At 39.5% G+C, this 14,815-nt stretch overlaps 1 protein-coding gene across 4 annotated transcripts in view; it reads left to right on the forward strand.

Annotated features, from left to right (window-relative positions):
- JAK1 (Janus kinase 1) overlaps nucleotides 1–14,815 on the forward strand; it is a 71,731-nt gene that overhangs the window by 33,981 nt on the left and 22,935 nt on the right. For all 4 annotated transcript variants that reach the window (XM_064454892.1, XM_064454888.1, XM_064454889.1 and 1 more), the window contains exons 2-4: nucleotides 6,665–6,744; nucleotides 7,624–7,822; nucleotides 10,077–10,200. In XM_064454892.1, coding sequence (XP_064310962.1) covers nucleotides 6,739–6,744; nucleotides 7,624–7,822; nucleotides 10,077–10,200 — 329 coding nt within the window. In that variant the 5' untranslated portion in view covers nucleotides 6,665–6,738. The remainder of the gene's footprint in view (nucleotides 1–6,664; nucleotides 6,745–7,623; nucleotides 7,823–10,076; nucleotides 10,201–14,815) is intronic.

Genomic DNA, 14,815 nt, shown 5'->3' on the forward strand with positions numbered 1-14,815 from the left:
TATGGTGTTGGAAAAGCACAGGAAATGAGCAGAGTTAATTCTCATAGTGTGACAGTGAATTGAGTGGGCTTGTAAAGCGTTGAGTCTGGTCCGAACAGTCAGTAAGTGAACGCAACAGGAGTCTGCCTCCTCTGCTCTTTGGAGTTAGATTGCTAAAAATGGAAATATATAACATATGTTAATATAAGTGCACAAATAATGAAGGCTGTCTGACATACCTGACCATATGCACCCTGTTTTTCAGTTCTTAAGAACTTTGCTGTGTGTTAACTATTTTTGCTGAAAATTTCCATTATATGTGCTCTCAGCCTGATTTTTAAAACAAAGTTTTACAACATAGATCAGTCATATCACAGAATGAATACTGTAGAAAAACCCAAGGGGAATTAGTAATTCTGGTTTTAGGGTAGAGGTAAACAGCATGTGGTGAGATCACTCTGAATAACAGAATAAAATGAAACAAACACTAAACTGTGCATTCAGGGAAAGAGTCCTGTGGAATAAAAACCAGCATATGACATACATAAAGATGATGAAATATTGCATATGCACAGAAAAGACCCAAATACAGTTAAAAAGAAAACCTCATTCTGCCCTGTAGCACTTGGGTTCTTGAATTTCCAAAAATAACATTTTAAAAGCCTTTTTTTCTTCAGTGTGGCTGGAAAGCAACACCCCCAGAAAAGAGCACCAATAGTAGTTATTATAGTTAATCTTAAATTATTAGTGAACAGAAGCTTTGAGAGTTGAGTTAGTGTAGTGAGCAGATCCACAGGTCAGAAGGAGACATGGACACCGTAGGCAGCAGGGAGGGGGGTGCTGAACCTTTTGTCATCTGACTTACTTGGACAAGAGTTTTAGACCTGAAGGAGCTCTGTGTATGGTCATGTCCTACTTCAATCAAAAGGTTTTACCTTTTTCTATCTTGTGAGCTTTAGTTAATCGAGGTTAAGCTGACCTTTGCTGTGGTGGTGGTCGTGCCTTCCCACGGCTGCTCTAGGAGGGTGGTTGGTCAGCAGTGCGATAGCCCCCTAGTGATGTGGTTTAGCCCCAGCCAGCAACTAAGCCCAACGTAGCTGCTCGCTCACTCCCCCCACCCTGGTGGGATGGGGGAGGGAATCAGAAGGGCAAAGTAAGAAAACTTATGGGTTAAGAACAGTTTAATAATTAAAATAAAACTGTAATAGTAGTAATATAATAATGGTAATAATAATAATAACAACGATATAATGAAAAGGAGAATAACAGGAGAGAAAGAGGCAAAACCTGGGGTAGGTGGGGGAACCAACCAAAAAAAAGTGATGCAACCACTCACCACCTGCTGACCAATGCTGCCAGTCCCAGAGCCGTGATTGCTGCTTCCTCTGGCCAACTCGCCCTAGTTCATATACTGGGCATGATGTCATATGATATGGAATATCCCTTTGGCCAGTTTAGATCAGGTGTCTTGGCTGTGCCACCTCCCCTCCCGGCTTCTTGTGCACCTGGCAGAGCATGGGAAGCTATAAAAGTCCTTGACCAGAGAAGCACTACTTAGCAACAACTAAAACATCAGTGTGTTATCAACATTATTCTCATACTAAATCCAAACCACAGCACTATACCAGTGAAGAAACTTAACTCTATGCCAGCCGAAACCATGACAGTGATTTGGGATTTTAATGTGCTGATTCATCGCTGTTTGCTATTGTATCGATACTGTAATTTTATTGTGTTAAAATTTATGAAGTTAAGTAGTGCACCTGGTTTTATTTTAAATAAGTCTCTAATAGGTTGTGCTAGATTAGATGTGTGTCACATGCTGAATGGGCTGTGACATGTTTCTTTACTAGGGTGTTGAAAAAATAAAATTGAGAACTTTCAGGCTGACATAAACTATGAATACTACAAAAATGGCAAGGCCTGTACACTTAAGGAAAGCCTATCTGTTACTTTCTTAGCGTAAGCAATTGTAAACATCCCCAGGCTCTGGATTTGTCATGAAACCAGAAACTAAATTGGTTGAAAAAGAAAAAAAAGAGGAAGAGCTTGCAAATGGTGTTTCAGACTGAGTTCTGGTTTGGTCAGATTTTATCTGGGATTTTCCTCTCCTCACTTTTTAGGGACTTTTGCCCCTGAAACAGACCTTCCATCTCTGCATTTGGCTTCCATGTTGTTTATGGTGGGAAGTGTAGAGACTGCAGGGGTAGTGGTGTAGCAGGGCCTGCAGGGGCGGTCAGCAGCGCTGGCCAGAGTCTTGTTTTCCTGTCAGAACTCCCCGAAATGAGCAGGAAGCAAAACTTGCATTTTTAAATCTGAGCAGGTCTCAGTGTGGAGGTTTGCCGGGGTGTTTGTTCTCAAAACCTGTGTGGGTTTCATGTTTTCCCTTTGCCCATTAAAATGTTTTATGAATGGAAAACAAAAGGTGCTGGGTCCATGGAGTCCAGGTGGGATGGGCTGCACGTGCAGGCAGCAGCTTTCAGGCAGCTGAGGGCATTTCTCCTGGCAGGTATGGTGGTTCTGCTTGCATCTCCTCCACATTGCAGTGTCTCTCTTTTGGGAACTGTGGCAGTTCTTCTGGGAGAAATTTAAGTGTGTCCCACTGAGAGCGAGAAAACTGAGTTGAGGTAAAAACCCAACAAAGCCTTTTGTCTGCTCAGGTGGGGAGCATAAGCTACGTGGCATCTACAGCCTTGATTGAACTCAGGTGAGAAGTTTTCTTAAAAATGCACATTGGAGCTTGTAGCCAGTTTCTGTTGGTATCTGACATCTTGAAGTATCTGCCATCTGACAGTTTTATCCTGTTTCCTTATTCAGTGAAGTTTTTTGTGTTTCAGGGCATTTTTGTCGAGGTGGAATCTTGGCAGGGCCAGGTGCAGATGTCCTGGCTTCACAGGAGGCTTCAGAGCCAGGTGGACTTTCCTGGGCTCGCTCTTCCACAACAGTGGATTAGCTTCTTCCTTCTTGTTCAAGGAAGATTTGCGGATAGTTTCTAAAGTATTTAATTTATGCCTCTGCCTTTTCTTTCCTTGATTTTTGAGGCATACAAAAGTTTAAAGGGGTTTTCTAACAAATAATGTTGTACATTTGGTTTTTTTCTGTAGAAATTCTGCAGGACTATTGGGCTTTAACCAATCTGCTTTTACTAAGGAAATCGTAGCTGTGGCAAGTCATAGGCAGGAACGGTGAGTTTTTACCAAATGTTATTCTCTTCCAAATACTTCATTAAGTCTTAATAGTTTAATAGCCAAACCAGCAACAAACTAATTTTGAAGAACCCTTCTTTAGAATTCCCTCTCCCTATTTTTTAACTTTTCATCTTTCTGATACCAAAATTCTGTGAGAACTTCATCTGTGTATGAGAGAAACATACTTTCTGTGGGTTCCAGAACTGTTCATTGACCTCGTCCAAAGAAATCAGGTCCAAGTTTTAGCAATGATGGGTGCATGGTATTTTTTTTGTGCACCCAAAAATCACTAATTTTGTGGTTGTAACCCTTGCATGAAGGATGAACTGTTGCCCCCCTCTGCTGGTGGTGCACCGGGCTGGGGATTTGCTTACTGTGCCAGCTAGCTGAGTTACTCCGTGACTGACATACAGAATTTTAAGAAGATGGCAGCTATGTGTGTATGCATTGGTCAGGATTTTAAATGACCAGAGAAACCCTTTGCTTTGGGGAGTGCTCAAAAGGCTATAAAGCGTGTGAAGTTAAGAAGCGGTATGTTGAGAAGAGCTATCTTCCCTTCCCCTAAATATTTTGCAGCATGCATCACAAAAGACTCTACCATGAGAAACAGAAATCAGGTGAAGAGAAAATGTGCTCTGAAAAAAGCAAATGCTGTCCAGTCAGTAAGACTAGTCGCAAGTAGAGACTGAGTGCATCCCTGTGGTCCTGTGTCTGTCCCCTGGAGAAGTGCTGCTTGAGGAGGATGGGCTAAGTATTGAGAGATGCTGCAAGGATGAGCGGGGGAAAGTGGAGCTTGTTGTGCAGGAAGAGACCAGTGGAGCTCAGCGCAAGCTAAGCAAAATGCAGTCTGAGAAAGGGTACAGCTGGTATCTGTAAGTTCATCAGGGAACATTCAAGAGGGAGGGAGATAATCTTCAGGAGATACACAAAAGTGATAGTCCACTGAGGCTCTGAAACTTTTTAAGTGGTAAAGGATAAAAATCCCTGTCAGATTTCTGAAGTAAAGCAGGAGAGTCTGTGATGGCGCTGTGTAACGTGATGCCTAAGATTGCAAGAGACCAATATAATGGCCGTGGGGAGCTCTGAGTCACGGACACAGGTTTGGCGTGAGACTTGGATGGGGGACAGTTGAACGGCTGCCTGTACATGCCTGCAGGCAGCAGGGTCTAGAGGAGCAAAGGGCTGCCGTAACGCTGTCCTGGCTGTCACTGTGTGCTGTGACCTGTATGTACAATAATATTACTGTGTAGGACTGATGAGAGATGCTGCTACTACTAAGACAGAGCAGGAACTTGTCTTATTCAGTGGAGACTTTTTGGAAGACTGTTAAGATGCATTTTTAAAAAGGTGAATTCCTGACATTGAACATGGGAATATCTGGAAAACTCTTTAGTAAACAGTAAGTTAGAGATTGGATGTTGGTTTGCTTGGTTCATCCCCCAAAGTGAATTGTAAATGAAGCAGCACTTAAGGTTTTTCTTGTATTGTGGGAATTGCTGCCATGATTAGAAACAGGAGTATGAGCTATCAAGCAAAACCAAAGAACGCTGTGTTGAAAAGCAACAATTTTGATTTATGAATCTGCAAGAAGGCAATGGTTTTATATTTCCCTTCACGTTTTAAAATGTCTGGACAATCTTTTTAATATTATGCTGACACAGATATTAAAATATATTGAGTTTCAGTTACAAGATATGCCATTCAAAAGGGAGTGTTTTCAATTAGGTTAAAGCTAATATCCTTAAGCTTTTGCATTTAAATTTTCTGGTGCTGTGCAGAAATAATTAATGGCTTGCCTGCATGTTCAGTAATCACACTTTCAATTACTTCTTCCCCATATTATTGCTGAGGGAATGTGTCTGGAAACTCAAATTTAGCATTAAAGTAGCATGGATGGAAGGAACATGCAATTTAATGGTAAATGTGTGCTGTGCTATTAATGTTAGTTTTTTCTATGATAGTATCACATTCACTGGGCACTTTCCAAGTACAAGGGAGGCTTCTGCAGCACTGTCAGATTTTCTCCAGACTAAGCCTAAGGCTTATAAAGCAATATTCATTGAAGTCTGCTATATCAGATTAAGGCCCAATGCTGTTGCGGCAAGAACAGTATGCATTTAGTTCAAGAATGTTTTGGCAGAGATAGGGGAGAAGGGGATATGGAGGGATGGAGAATACAAATGGAGGAGCATTCAGCTTCAGATGAGTGATGGGTGACATTTAACAAACCAGCAGTACTGTCACATTTAGTTGAGACACATTTTGTCACATTTAGTTTACTGTCACACTTAATTAGTGACTACCCCAGGAGAAGCAAGTGGGATGGTTTCCCTTTGAGAGCGTGGAGCTGTGGCTGGTGGACAGTGATGCGGAACCAGTGCCAAAGTATGGGAGTCTTTCTGGAGATGCAGAACAGAGTCCCACATCCTTATTCTCTTCAAGAAGTCCAGACTCCTTCCGCATCTGGCTTATTCCCATACCAGTGGGAGAGGAGCAACCTTGCCCACCTTTGGAAGGGAACATACACCCATGACTTCCAACCATGCAAGCTCTTTCAGTGATGCTCCATGCTCTACTATCAGGAGTGGGACTAAGGAGACTTCTTACCAACGACCACTCTTCCCCTCTTTGCTTCTTTGGTATTCTTGTAGTGTCTTGTTGATTTTACAGCCCTGGTATCAGACAATGCTTTAGGTAGAGGCACTGTCATGCCTGCCATTAAAAAAAAGATGGTATTGATATTTTGATATTTTCCTGGTTTGCTTCAGGTGATAACAACAAGCTGTAACTTTGGGTGGGAGTAGTTTTGCAGACTAGCCCCAGAATACTGAGGTGGTTTGTGGTGTTAGATAAGGTTTAAAAAAAGGTAGGCTCTTGGAAGGTGCCCCTGCTGCTTGAAGGCACTGAAGTAATGGGCTGCACTCCTTGTGAACGTGGTTTTTCCGAGAGAAAGATGACCCTTTCAATGATACTGTGTTGATTAGCTTACTTATTCTCTGCTGCCTACCCAAGGGTCTGCACCTTTCATAGAGCAAAGGAGAATAAAACAAAGAAAAAAACTGGTAGTCTGGAAGGGAAAGAAACAATAGAGACTAGGGAAGAATTGGAATTAGCAATATGTAGTTAAAAATGTGAAGGCTGAAGTGACTTCAAAAGCTGTGAAGGAGGTAAAGGACTGAGAATAATGCTCCTTTGGTGTCTCAGCTAAGGGTTGCAATAAGTACACCACCAAACTCATGGTTGGTGCTCTGAAAATAAGAAAAAACAATGAATGACGAAGGCTTTCCCCCGGTTTTTATTTGCATCTCAACCAGCGTGCCCAAGAAATCAAATCAGTAGCCTCCTATGACTGTCTTTGGTTGAGACTAGATCTGGATCTCAATTATATTAATGGAAAGATACCCTCAGATAGCAAGTGGCATTTTATCAGCATGACCATATATTTTGTGCCTCAAACTGTAGAAAGCCATTCCTGACATTTTTTTTTTTTCCCTCAGCCACAGTCAAGTTGCTCTTGGAGATTGTGAAGATAATCCATTTCAGTTGTGTAGAGGATCAGACAGTCACATAAATGCAGGTGTGTTGGCTTTTGAGGTTTGGTTTTGTTTGTTTTTCGGTGGGATGATTAAATTAGTAAACTATAGAATTGGTGGTTTGGGCTTTTGTTATTAATTGAGCCAAACTTAGTAAAATGTGGAACACAGACCCCATAATACCCAGAGTGTGTGTTCATCTAATTCCTTTCTGCTCTTTCTATTTAAGCACTGAGTATGAAATGCAACATGCATTTTCTTCTGAGTTAGAGCTGTCTTGTATGCATTCTTGGCAGTCTAAAAGATATTCCATTAAACCTATTTAGTGCTACTTTTTCCTTCTGGAGATAGAGAGAAGTATTAATAAAAAATAACTCTTTGATAGAGCTTATTTCACTGTGACACATTAAGTATAAGGAGTTTAAAAAAAACAAAGGTTGAGAGGTGAGAAAACTATCAGAAATATTTAGCTGTTAAAGTAGATTGTAAAAATAGAAGCTAATGTTTTGTGTTTTGTTTTTTTTTTTGAAGGAAATATAAATTGTAGTGTTTATATTACCCAGCCTCCAGTATTGTTTTTCATCCAGTTAGGTGCCTAAGGATGTGAAAGTTATTCCTGCTTTACAGTAAGAAGAGAAACCTTCTAGAATAGTTGTGGAACCAGAAGAACTTCAGCAGAGGGGAATTATTTGGAACAGAGTTACCAGAAACAGAATAATCATTGACATTTCTTTTTCACTTTTCCCCTCATTTCTGAAAAGTACTGATTGTGGATAATCAGGTCATCAGTGTGAAGACTTCAAGAAATGCTTTACCTGGCCCATCATAGTATGCAGTAGCTTCATGAAGCAATGGATTTATGTTCTGACAAATATTTGAACTCTTCTTCACATTTTCCATAACTATTTTTCCTCCACTTTCAGTATCTAAATGTAAAAGAAGATTGCAAAGCCATGGCTTTCTGTGCAAAAATGAGGAGCACAAAGAAGAGCGAAGTAAACCTGGAAGCTCAGCATCAGGGTTTAGAAATACTTTTCTACCTGCAAGATAAAAATCCCATTTGTTACACCAGTGGCGAGTTTACCTCAGAGGAGCTGTGCATTGAAGCTGCCCAGAGGTGTTGTGAGTATATGGATTTGATATAAGTTTTCAGTGGCAAGGCCTGACAGTATCAAAAGTGATGCATCTTTCTCTGCATGCAAGTCAATGTTTGTAGAAGAAATACACATCTTACATAGTCTAGGCCAAGGGTCTCTTTGGGCAGTTCTTAAACTGCTTGGAGTGGAAGAAATGGTGGGAGACACTGTCTTGAGATTTGTATGAAGTGATGACCTCCCACCCTGGTTGCTGGCAGATACAGGTACTAATTTTTTAATTTGTGTGGGATGATTAGGTTTCTTTTAAGAGAAGAGGAGACAACGTATACAAATAAGTTAACACAAAGCTGGCTTTACCTTGTATGCTAGTTGGTAAGCCTGTCAGGATCCGTCCCATGTTATAAAACATTTTGGAGAGGGCTAATAAAAAAAAAACCAACAAACAAAACCTATTCGCTACTTTTCTTGTTCTAGTTTTGTTACTTGACGCTTCTTTGCAGAGAGTTGTGATATCCATAGTACTAACAGTTCACCAGTCATGATAACCTGAACTGCACACAATTGCGGTAATACATAAATGTATAATGAAGATTTCTTGCTTTTGTCACTGTGGTCCTTGACTCAGCAAAATATTTGAGCATCTATGTAATTCTACTGGAATTAGTGGATTTAATCTATGTTTGAGCTTCATGAATCAGTGTACTTTTATATTTACGATTCTGAAGTTCTTTCCCACCCTGATCCCAGTTTTGTGTTCCCCAAGCTTCATGGAACACTAAGTATTATGCAGCTGGTATGGTGAATCTGTTTGTATAAACAGGCAAACTGGACATAAGTTTTCCTGCAGCTTTAAAATGTTTTCTTTTCCCACGTTATCTTGGTTCTTGTAACATTTGAGTACCCTTCAGTTCATTTAGCTAATTCCTTCTCTTCTATTGGAAAGGCAGGAATGATGGGAATCTGAAGAACAAACCTCATCAAATAAGTAGTAATGTTTTTTGAATATTTTTAATGAAAATGAGGAGTACTTAAAACCCACCCATTTATGTCAGCATGGAGGAGCTGTGAACTGCTGCTGTTTGTATGGGTGTGAACCCACATACTGTGCAACTGCTCTCAATCTGTTGGAAGTTTAAAACCTTTGAAGAAATGACTTCAAGTGAGCTTTCCTTAAGGGAACTTCTTTCTGCCTTCTCTCACTCTTCACTAAACCCACAGCACACGGCAGTGAAGTACAAAAGTCTTACCCATTTCAGCAGGCCTGTGATGCTCGTCTCTGCTGTAAATCACAACTTGAATAGTTAAACCACTGATGGCATCTGCATACGGCTTGTTGACCTGCAGAAGGCAGTGGCTGCCCAACTCCACCTTCTGTGAACTTTGCAGTTAGGCTCCTCAGTTTTTATTTCCTTGGCTTCACCTCTTCCCTTCTGCTTTCTCTCCCCAATTCACAATAGAAATGGCTTCACTGAATTCTGCAGGGCCCCGACAAAGTGCTCTGCAATTGGCCCAATTTCAGAAAGACACTTAAGCACATGCCACAGTGCTCTCTCTGCCACAGAGCTGCTTGCCTGACTGGGGCTTTTGTGAAAAGGTACAGCCTCCTATTGAGCAGGAAACCGAAGCAAGGAATTCAAACAACGGTAGACCTGTAAACATACTGTAGCCTGTTTTTTCTCTGGCATGATGTAAATTCAAAGGTTAAAGCAAGTCGGCCTAGACATACAAGTCAAAGTCTGTTCTTTGTTGGAAAACCCTTCGTTGAATTAGGAAAGAATGGAAAGATGACACATTATGCATTTTGCCTGCTTACTAATGAGAAAGGGGATTTTCATCATTTCGCTAAAATCTTGTCTTTCAACTATGAGAGTAAAATTTATTAATAAAATATAACTGAGAACAAAGTTGTGATATTGCTGAGTGGTTTTGTTAAAACACCTATTTCTGTGATATGGGAAAAGTGAATATTTTTAAGTCGTTTCCTCTTAAGTTCAGACCTGTGGCAAAATCAGGATTTCAGAATAAGTTTAATGTTAGAAGTAGCTGAAATGATATGCTGCTTAATACACAATAAAACTGATGGAGTGAACCAATGCACAGTTTGCAGTTCTACTCGAACCATAGATTTCTAGTGTTTGTTTTAAACTAATCCTAGTATAAGTTTCTTTTTATGGTATATTTTGCAAGATCAGATATTTGCTTTACGCATTTATATTTTTGGGGTGTGCATATGTAGTGTAGCCTTGTGATTCATACATTTGTTTACTTTTTTCTGACAGCTATATCTCCTCTGTGCCATAATCTCTTTGCATTGTATGATGAAAATAAAAGACTCTGGTATGCACCAAACCAGGTCTTTAAGGTAGATGAAAAAACATCACACCGGCTCCATTATCGAATGAGGTAAGTGCAAAACATCTGAAAAAATGATTCCTTAACCATATGTAGATGATCTGACTCTTACTACTGAACTCACTGAAGAAGCAGGAAAGCAAAACCAAAAGAAGCAGCTTGCTTTTCGCAGCATATATGAGAGATTAACAGTAAAAGCTTAAAATGTCTACTGATTTTTTTTTCGTCTTCGCTATATAACCATGTAAAAAGCCCCAGAAGTTGAAAAACCACAAGAACCCATACCCACAAAGCTGTAGGTGACTGAACTAGCTAAAAACTAAATTGAAAAAAATGGCTCAAAAACGTTTTATTATGTCAGTATTTTGCATGTTTCAATTTCCATTTGAAATGTTCTAAGTGAACTGTACTCCTACTGAATCAATGGGAATTTTACTATTAACTTGAAGAAGCAACATGTTATTGCTTTTGAAATTCTCCTCCAGGACTGTAGGGGAACCTGTGTGACCTCCCTGTGGGTGGCATGCACTAGTCTGGAAAAAGCATCAGAAAATAGAAACCATTGTTCCCAGGATCTTTATCCGTCATGTACCATCAGGTTGAACTTCAGGTGGCATTCTTAAAATAGAACGCATAGCCGGTTGAGATTTCTGGGGCTGAATGGGTACACCAGCCCATATCCACTGGAAAGTGAAAGCAGTAATGCTGACAACTGTTGAGCATCCTCACATACCCTAGCTAAAGGAAGGATTTCCTACTTCTAAGATTTGATAGAAATCTAATTCTGCATGTTATACTGCCTTCTTCTTTTGATCTTTGTCCTGACTTTTATTCTTACATCAATATGAGCTTTTAAGTGTATGATATAGGAGAAAAATTTATGGAATAAGCTTTGCTTCTAGGAATAATTGGCCTAGAAATTTTACCCATCTTAAGTCCACAGATCATTTTTTGTCGATTCTTCAAGGTACAACTGTAAGAAAACAAGCTTCTACATAATATTCCCTCTCTGCCTTAAAATGTAGTACTTGTATATGTGGTCAGTTTGGGTTATAGAGAAAAAACTTCAAATGCTAATACAACTGTATGCATTTTAACATCTTTATCCTGATAATTTCTAGTTAGACAACATGATTATCACTTGGACATGCTAATGGGAGAACTGGCATGTATAAACCTCAGGTTGTGCATCCAAACCGTTTTCCAGGCTTATTGGAGAGTAACAACCACATTGCTTATGCAGATACAAAGAGAGAGCTTTGAAAATGTGATCTTTGAACTGTTAGGTGTTTCGGTTCTGATTACATTTGTGCCAGGCTGGTATTGTTATTGTTGGATGAACTGTTATGAAGAAAAAAAATACTGGGAGACAACAGAAAGATCTTTGCTTTTCAAGTAATTATAATACCAATACCTATTTTTAGAAGAGGATATTATAGTCTCTTCTTTTTTCTTTAACACAGTCTTATTAGTGGTATTAATGACTTAACTGTGGCTAATCTCATCTTTAAACAGCTGTGATTCAAGTTTGGCAGATAACACCATACAATAACGGAATTGAGTGACTCTCTAAAAGAAGCTCTGAGAACTCTTAATGGCCTCTTACAGAGCATTAAGTGCCCCTTCTTACTTTAAGGGATTGGTCAGATTAGCCATATCCTGGATAATGGAATTTCTTGGTATACTGTGAGTCTGGGGCATTTTCCCAATACTGAAATTCTTTGATGCGGTGTGCTTTTCTCAGTAAAAGACGGTGGTGTTTTAAAAATGTAGTTGTAGGAATTTAATCCTCTGATTAGAAGTATGATGCTGTTTTTAACTCAATCCTTAAAATAGTTTCCGCTGTGTTTAGTGTTTATATGTTTCTGCTTTGGGTGAATGATGAGAGCTCTCTCCAGGTACTCTTTCATTCCTACTGCATCTTACCTGCAGGGCAGGTAACACCTGCTTTAAAACTGCTTGAACACCTGCCTTTTATAAATCATCTTTGGCTGCTCACAACTCTCTCAAATTTTTTGTATGTGGGCAGAATTACTCTATGTTGAACTTTATTTTCTGGAATTTTTTCTGTTTTATGATGTTATGGAATGAAGCTGTGGAAAATGCCTTGCTTTCTGTATTTAAAAGTTCTGGTGGTTTATTTTTTTTTAAGCTTTGGATTTGGGATGTGAAGTTTGGCAGGGGCATCTCTTGTCAGATGTACTTCATCCATGAAAATTGGCAAACCTTTGGCCAGTAATACATATTTAAAAGAATTTCATATGCATTTAAGAAGAGATTGCTCCAATCTAAAGATTCCCATCTCCCTAGGAATACTGTAGTGTACTGAAGAAGTGATAATTTTCTTTGCTTCATTTATTGTGTGTCTTGGCTTGGGCATCTGAATTGAGAGTAAGGCTGAACACTGAAAAATTATGAGCAATACAGGATTGTGAAACTTCTCTAAATGAATATTGTTTATTCTGAGCTCTGCAAGAGGAAGAGTTCCTCTTGAAAAAGGAAAATGGTCTGGACTTATTTAATAGCACAATGTATTAGACCATATATAATAATTTAGAGACTAAATAATTTTTATGTGGACAACCTTACTTCTGAAATTTCATTACATTGATAGGTTTGAATTAGTCATACCCTATTAAAATTATATATATAAAACAAAGGTATGCGACTACGAGTAGTTTCAAATGCTTTTAGATGTTTCATTTTTCTCCCACTGCTGAAACTTTTAGGTTTGGTTTCTGATTGTGTGAACTTCCCGTCCTCCTCCTCCTCCCTATCAAAACTCTGCCAGCTGCTATACTTTTGGTAGTATTTTAAAAGGACTTGTAAACTTTGTAACTAGCCCTATATTTCTTTCACTTGCCTCAAGTTTAAAAAAACCAACAGTCTACAACATAAGAAACCACAGTATTTTGTAATATCCTGGACTAATTAGCACACCAGCTGATGGAGGAGGAGTTTAACTGTTCCATAGCTGGATTTTGTTTAAGCCAGAGGTAGCAGTGTTTCTTGGGTTGGAAAGGGGACCCAATGCACACATTTCTGGAAACTCTGGAAAGAAGGAATATCAGAGCCACACAGCAGGTCCCCCTCCAGCATTTCCACTGCTCTTTGCCCAGCTGAATGGGTGAAGTGCAAAACTGCTTCCTTCCAGGGGTGACCTGGTTGAGCTGACTCCCAAAATCCCCTGTTGGCCCTCACCCATGCTGCAACTGCCTGCCCTGGGTTAAGGCACTCTAAAGGAGGGGTAGATCCTGCTCCTGAAACTCAGGAGCATGCAGTCTCCTTTCTAGCTTGTTTGCAGGACTTCTGAATTGGATAGCTTGTGCTCCTGTTTCTGTCTGTGAAAGTGGAGTGGTAATAATCTGTCCTTTACCACAAGTCCATTGGTCTTTTCAAGGCACAGGCTCTCCTTTATTGATATGGTTCCCCAAACAATGGGGCTCTAATTTTTATTGTAACTCTAAGTGTTGTCTTAATCAGTGCAGTTTAATCGGTGAAAGGAAAAAATTCTCATCTCAGTTACAAACAATATACAATACCTTGCCCATAATTATTTTCAGGAAATACCAAAAGAATTGGAGTTATTAATTATCACTCAACTTATAAAGGAGCGTGCGGAAACAAAGTAATTTCCTGGAGGCAGAAGGATTTGCTTTCCTTTGCTTTTTATGCTTCATCCAAAGGAGTTCTGCGGTATCTCACAGTACTTGTCAGGAGTTTTTGGCACAGTTGTGTGTTGGTGTTCCTACTCATGCTATAGATAAATGTTTTGGGGACTTGAAAAGACTTACCAAAAAGAAGGGATGGACAGGAATAGAGTAGAAAAAATCTGACCTCTTAAAGAGTAATTTGATACATAATTCTTCATTTGAATGGTCAACTTACTGTGCAGATAACGTGATTAAAAGACATGGTACTGAACTGAAGGTAGTAATTTTGTTTCACTCTTTAAGATCCTGACTCTGCACTGAAGCTGATACACACCAACCTCAGTCACTTCAGTACTGGGGCTTAATCCCTGAAATCCCATTCTGGTCAGAGACAAATCACAAAGATATAGTCACATATTTTAAAACGCGCATGTTTGCATGTGGATTGTCCTGCATGACAATGTTCGTAAACATTTGCCAGTTGACTTACTGCCTGCCTGCTGTCTGGTTCTTGTCTTCCAGGCCGTATCTCTTGCAATTTTTATTGTGTTATATTTGAAATGAAACTGCTTCGGCAACATAGTGATTTGTTATTTGAACAGATTTGTTATTTGTAATCTCAAAATGTGTTTGTAGATTATAAGGCAGTTTATCTATTCAGCTTTTTCTTTTAGTACAGAAAATGTCTTATTTCCAATTCAGGAGTTGGATATACCCATCACATGCCTCAGCATTTTCTACCTACAACCTTAGGTTTTCTCCACTCACTTTTTCTTTACTACTTCTTTTACGTGCAGTGTCTATTACCGTACACATTCATTTGTCTTTCTCTTGTGTAAAGCTGTTTGATGTCAGTTTGGTTACAAAAAGTGTTTATGATTTTGCAGATCACATTTTTAGGCAGACATTAAAAGCTTAGCTGTTGATACGTCATGGTAACGTGAAACGAATTATGTGACACAGTGCTCACTGTCCATCAGAAATGTCCAATTTCACACCTGCCTTGTGTTAAT

This window comes from Phalacrocorax carbo, chromosome 6 (genome assembly GCF_963921805.1).
Source record: "Phalacrocorax carbo chromosome 6, bPhaCar2.1, whole genome shotgun sequence".
In the NCBI taxonomy this organism is placed as follows: domain Eukaryota; kingdom Metazoa; phylum Chordata; class Aves; order Suliformes; family Phalacrocoracidae; genus Phalacrocorax; species Phalacrocorax carbo.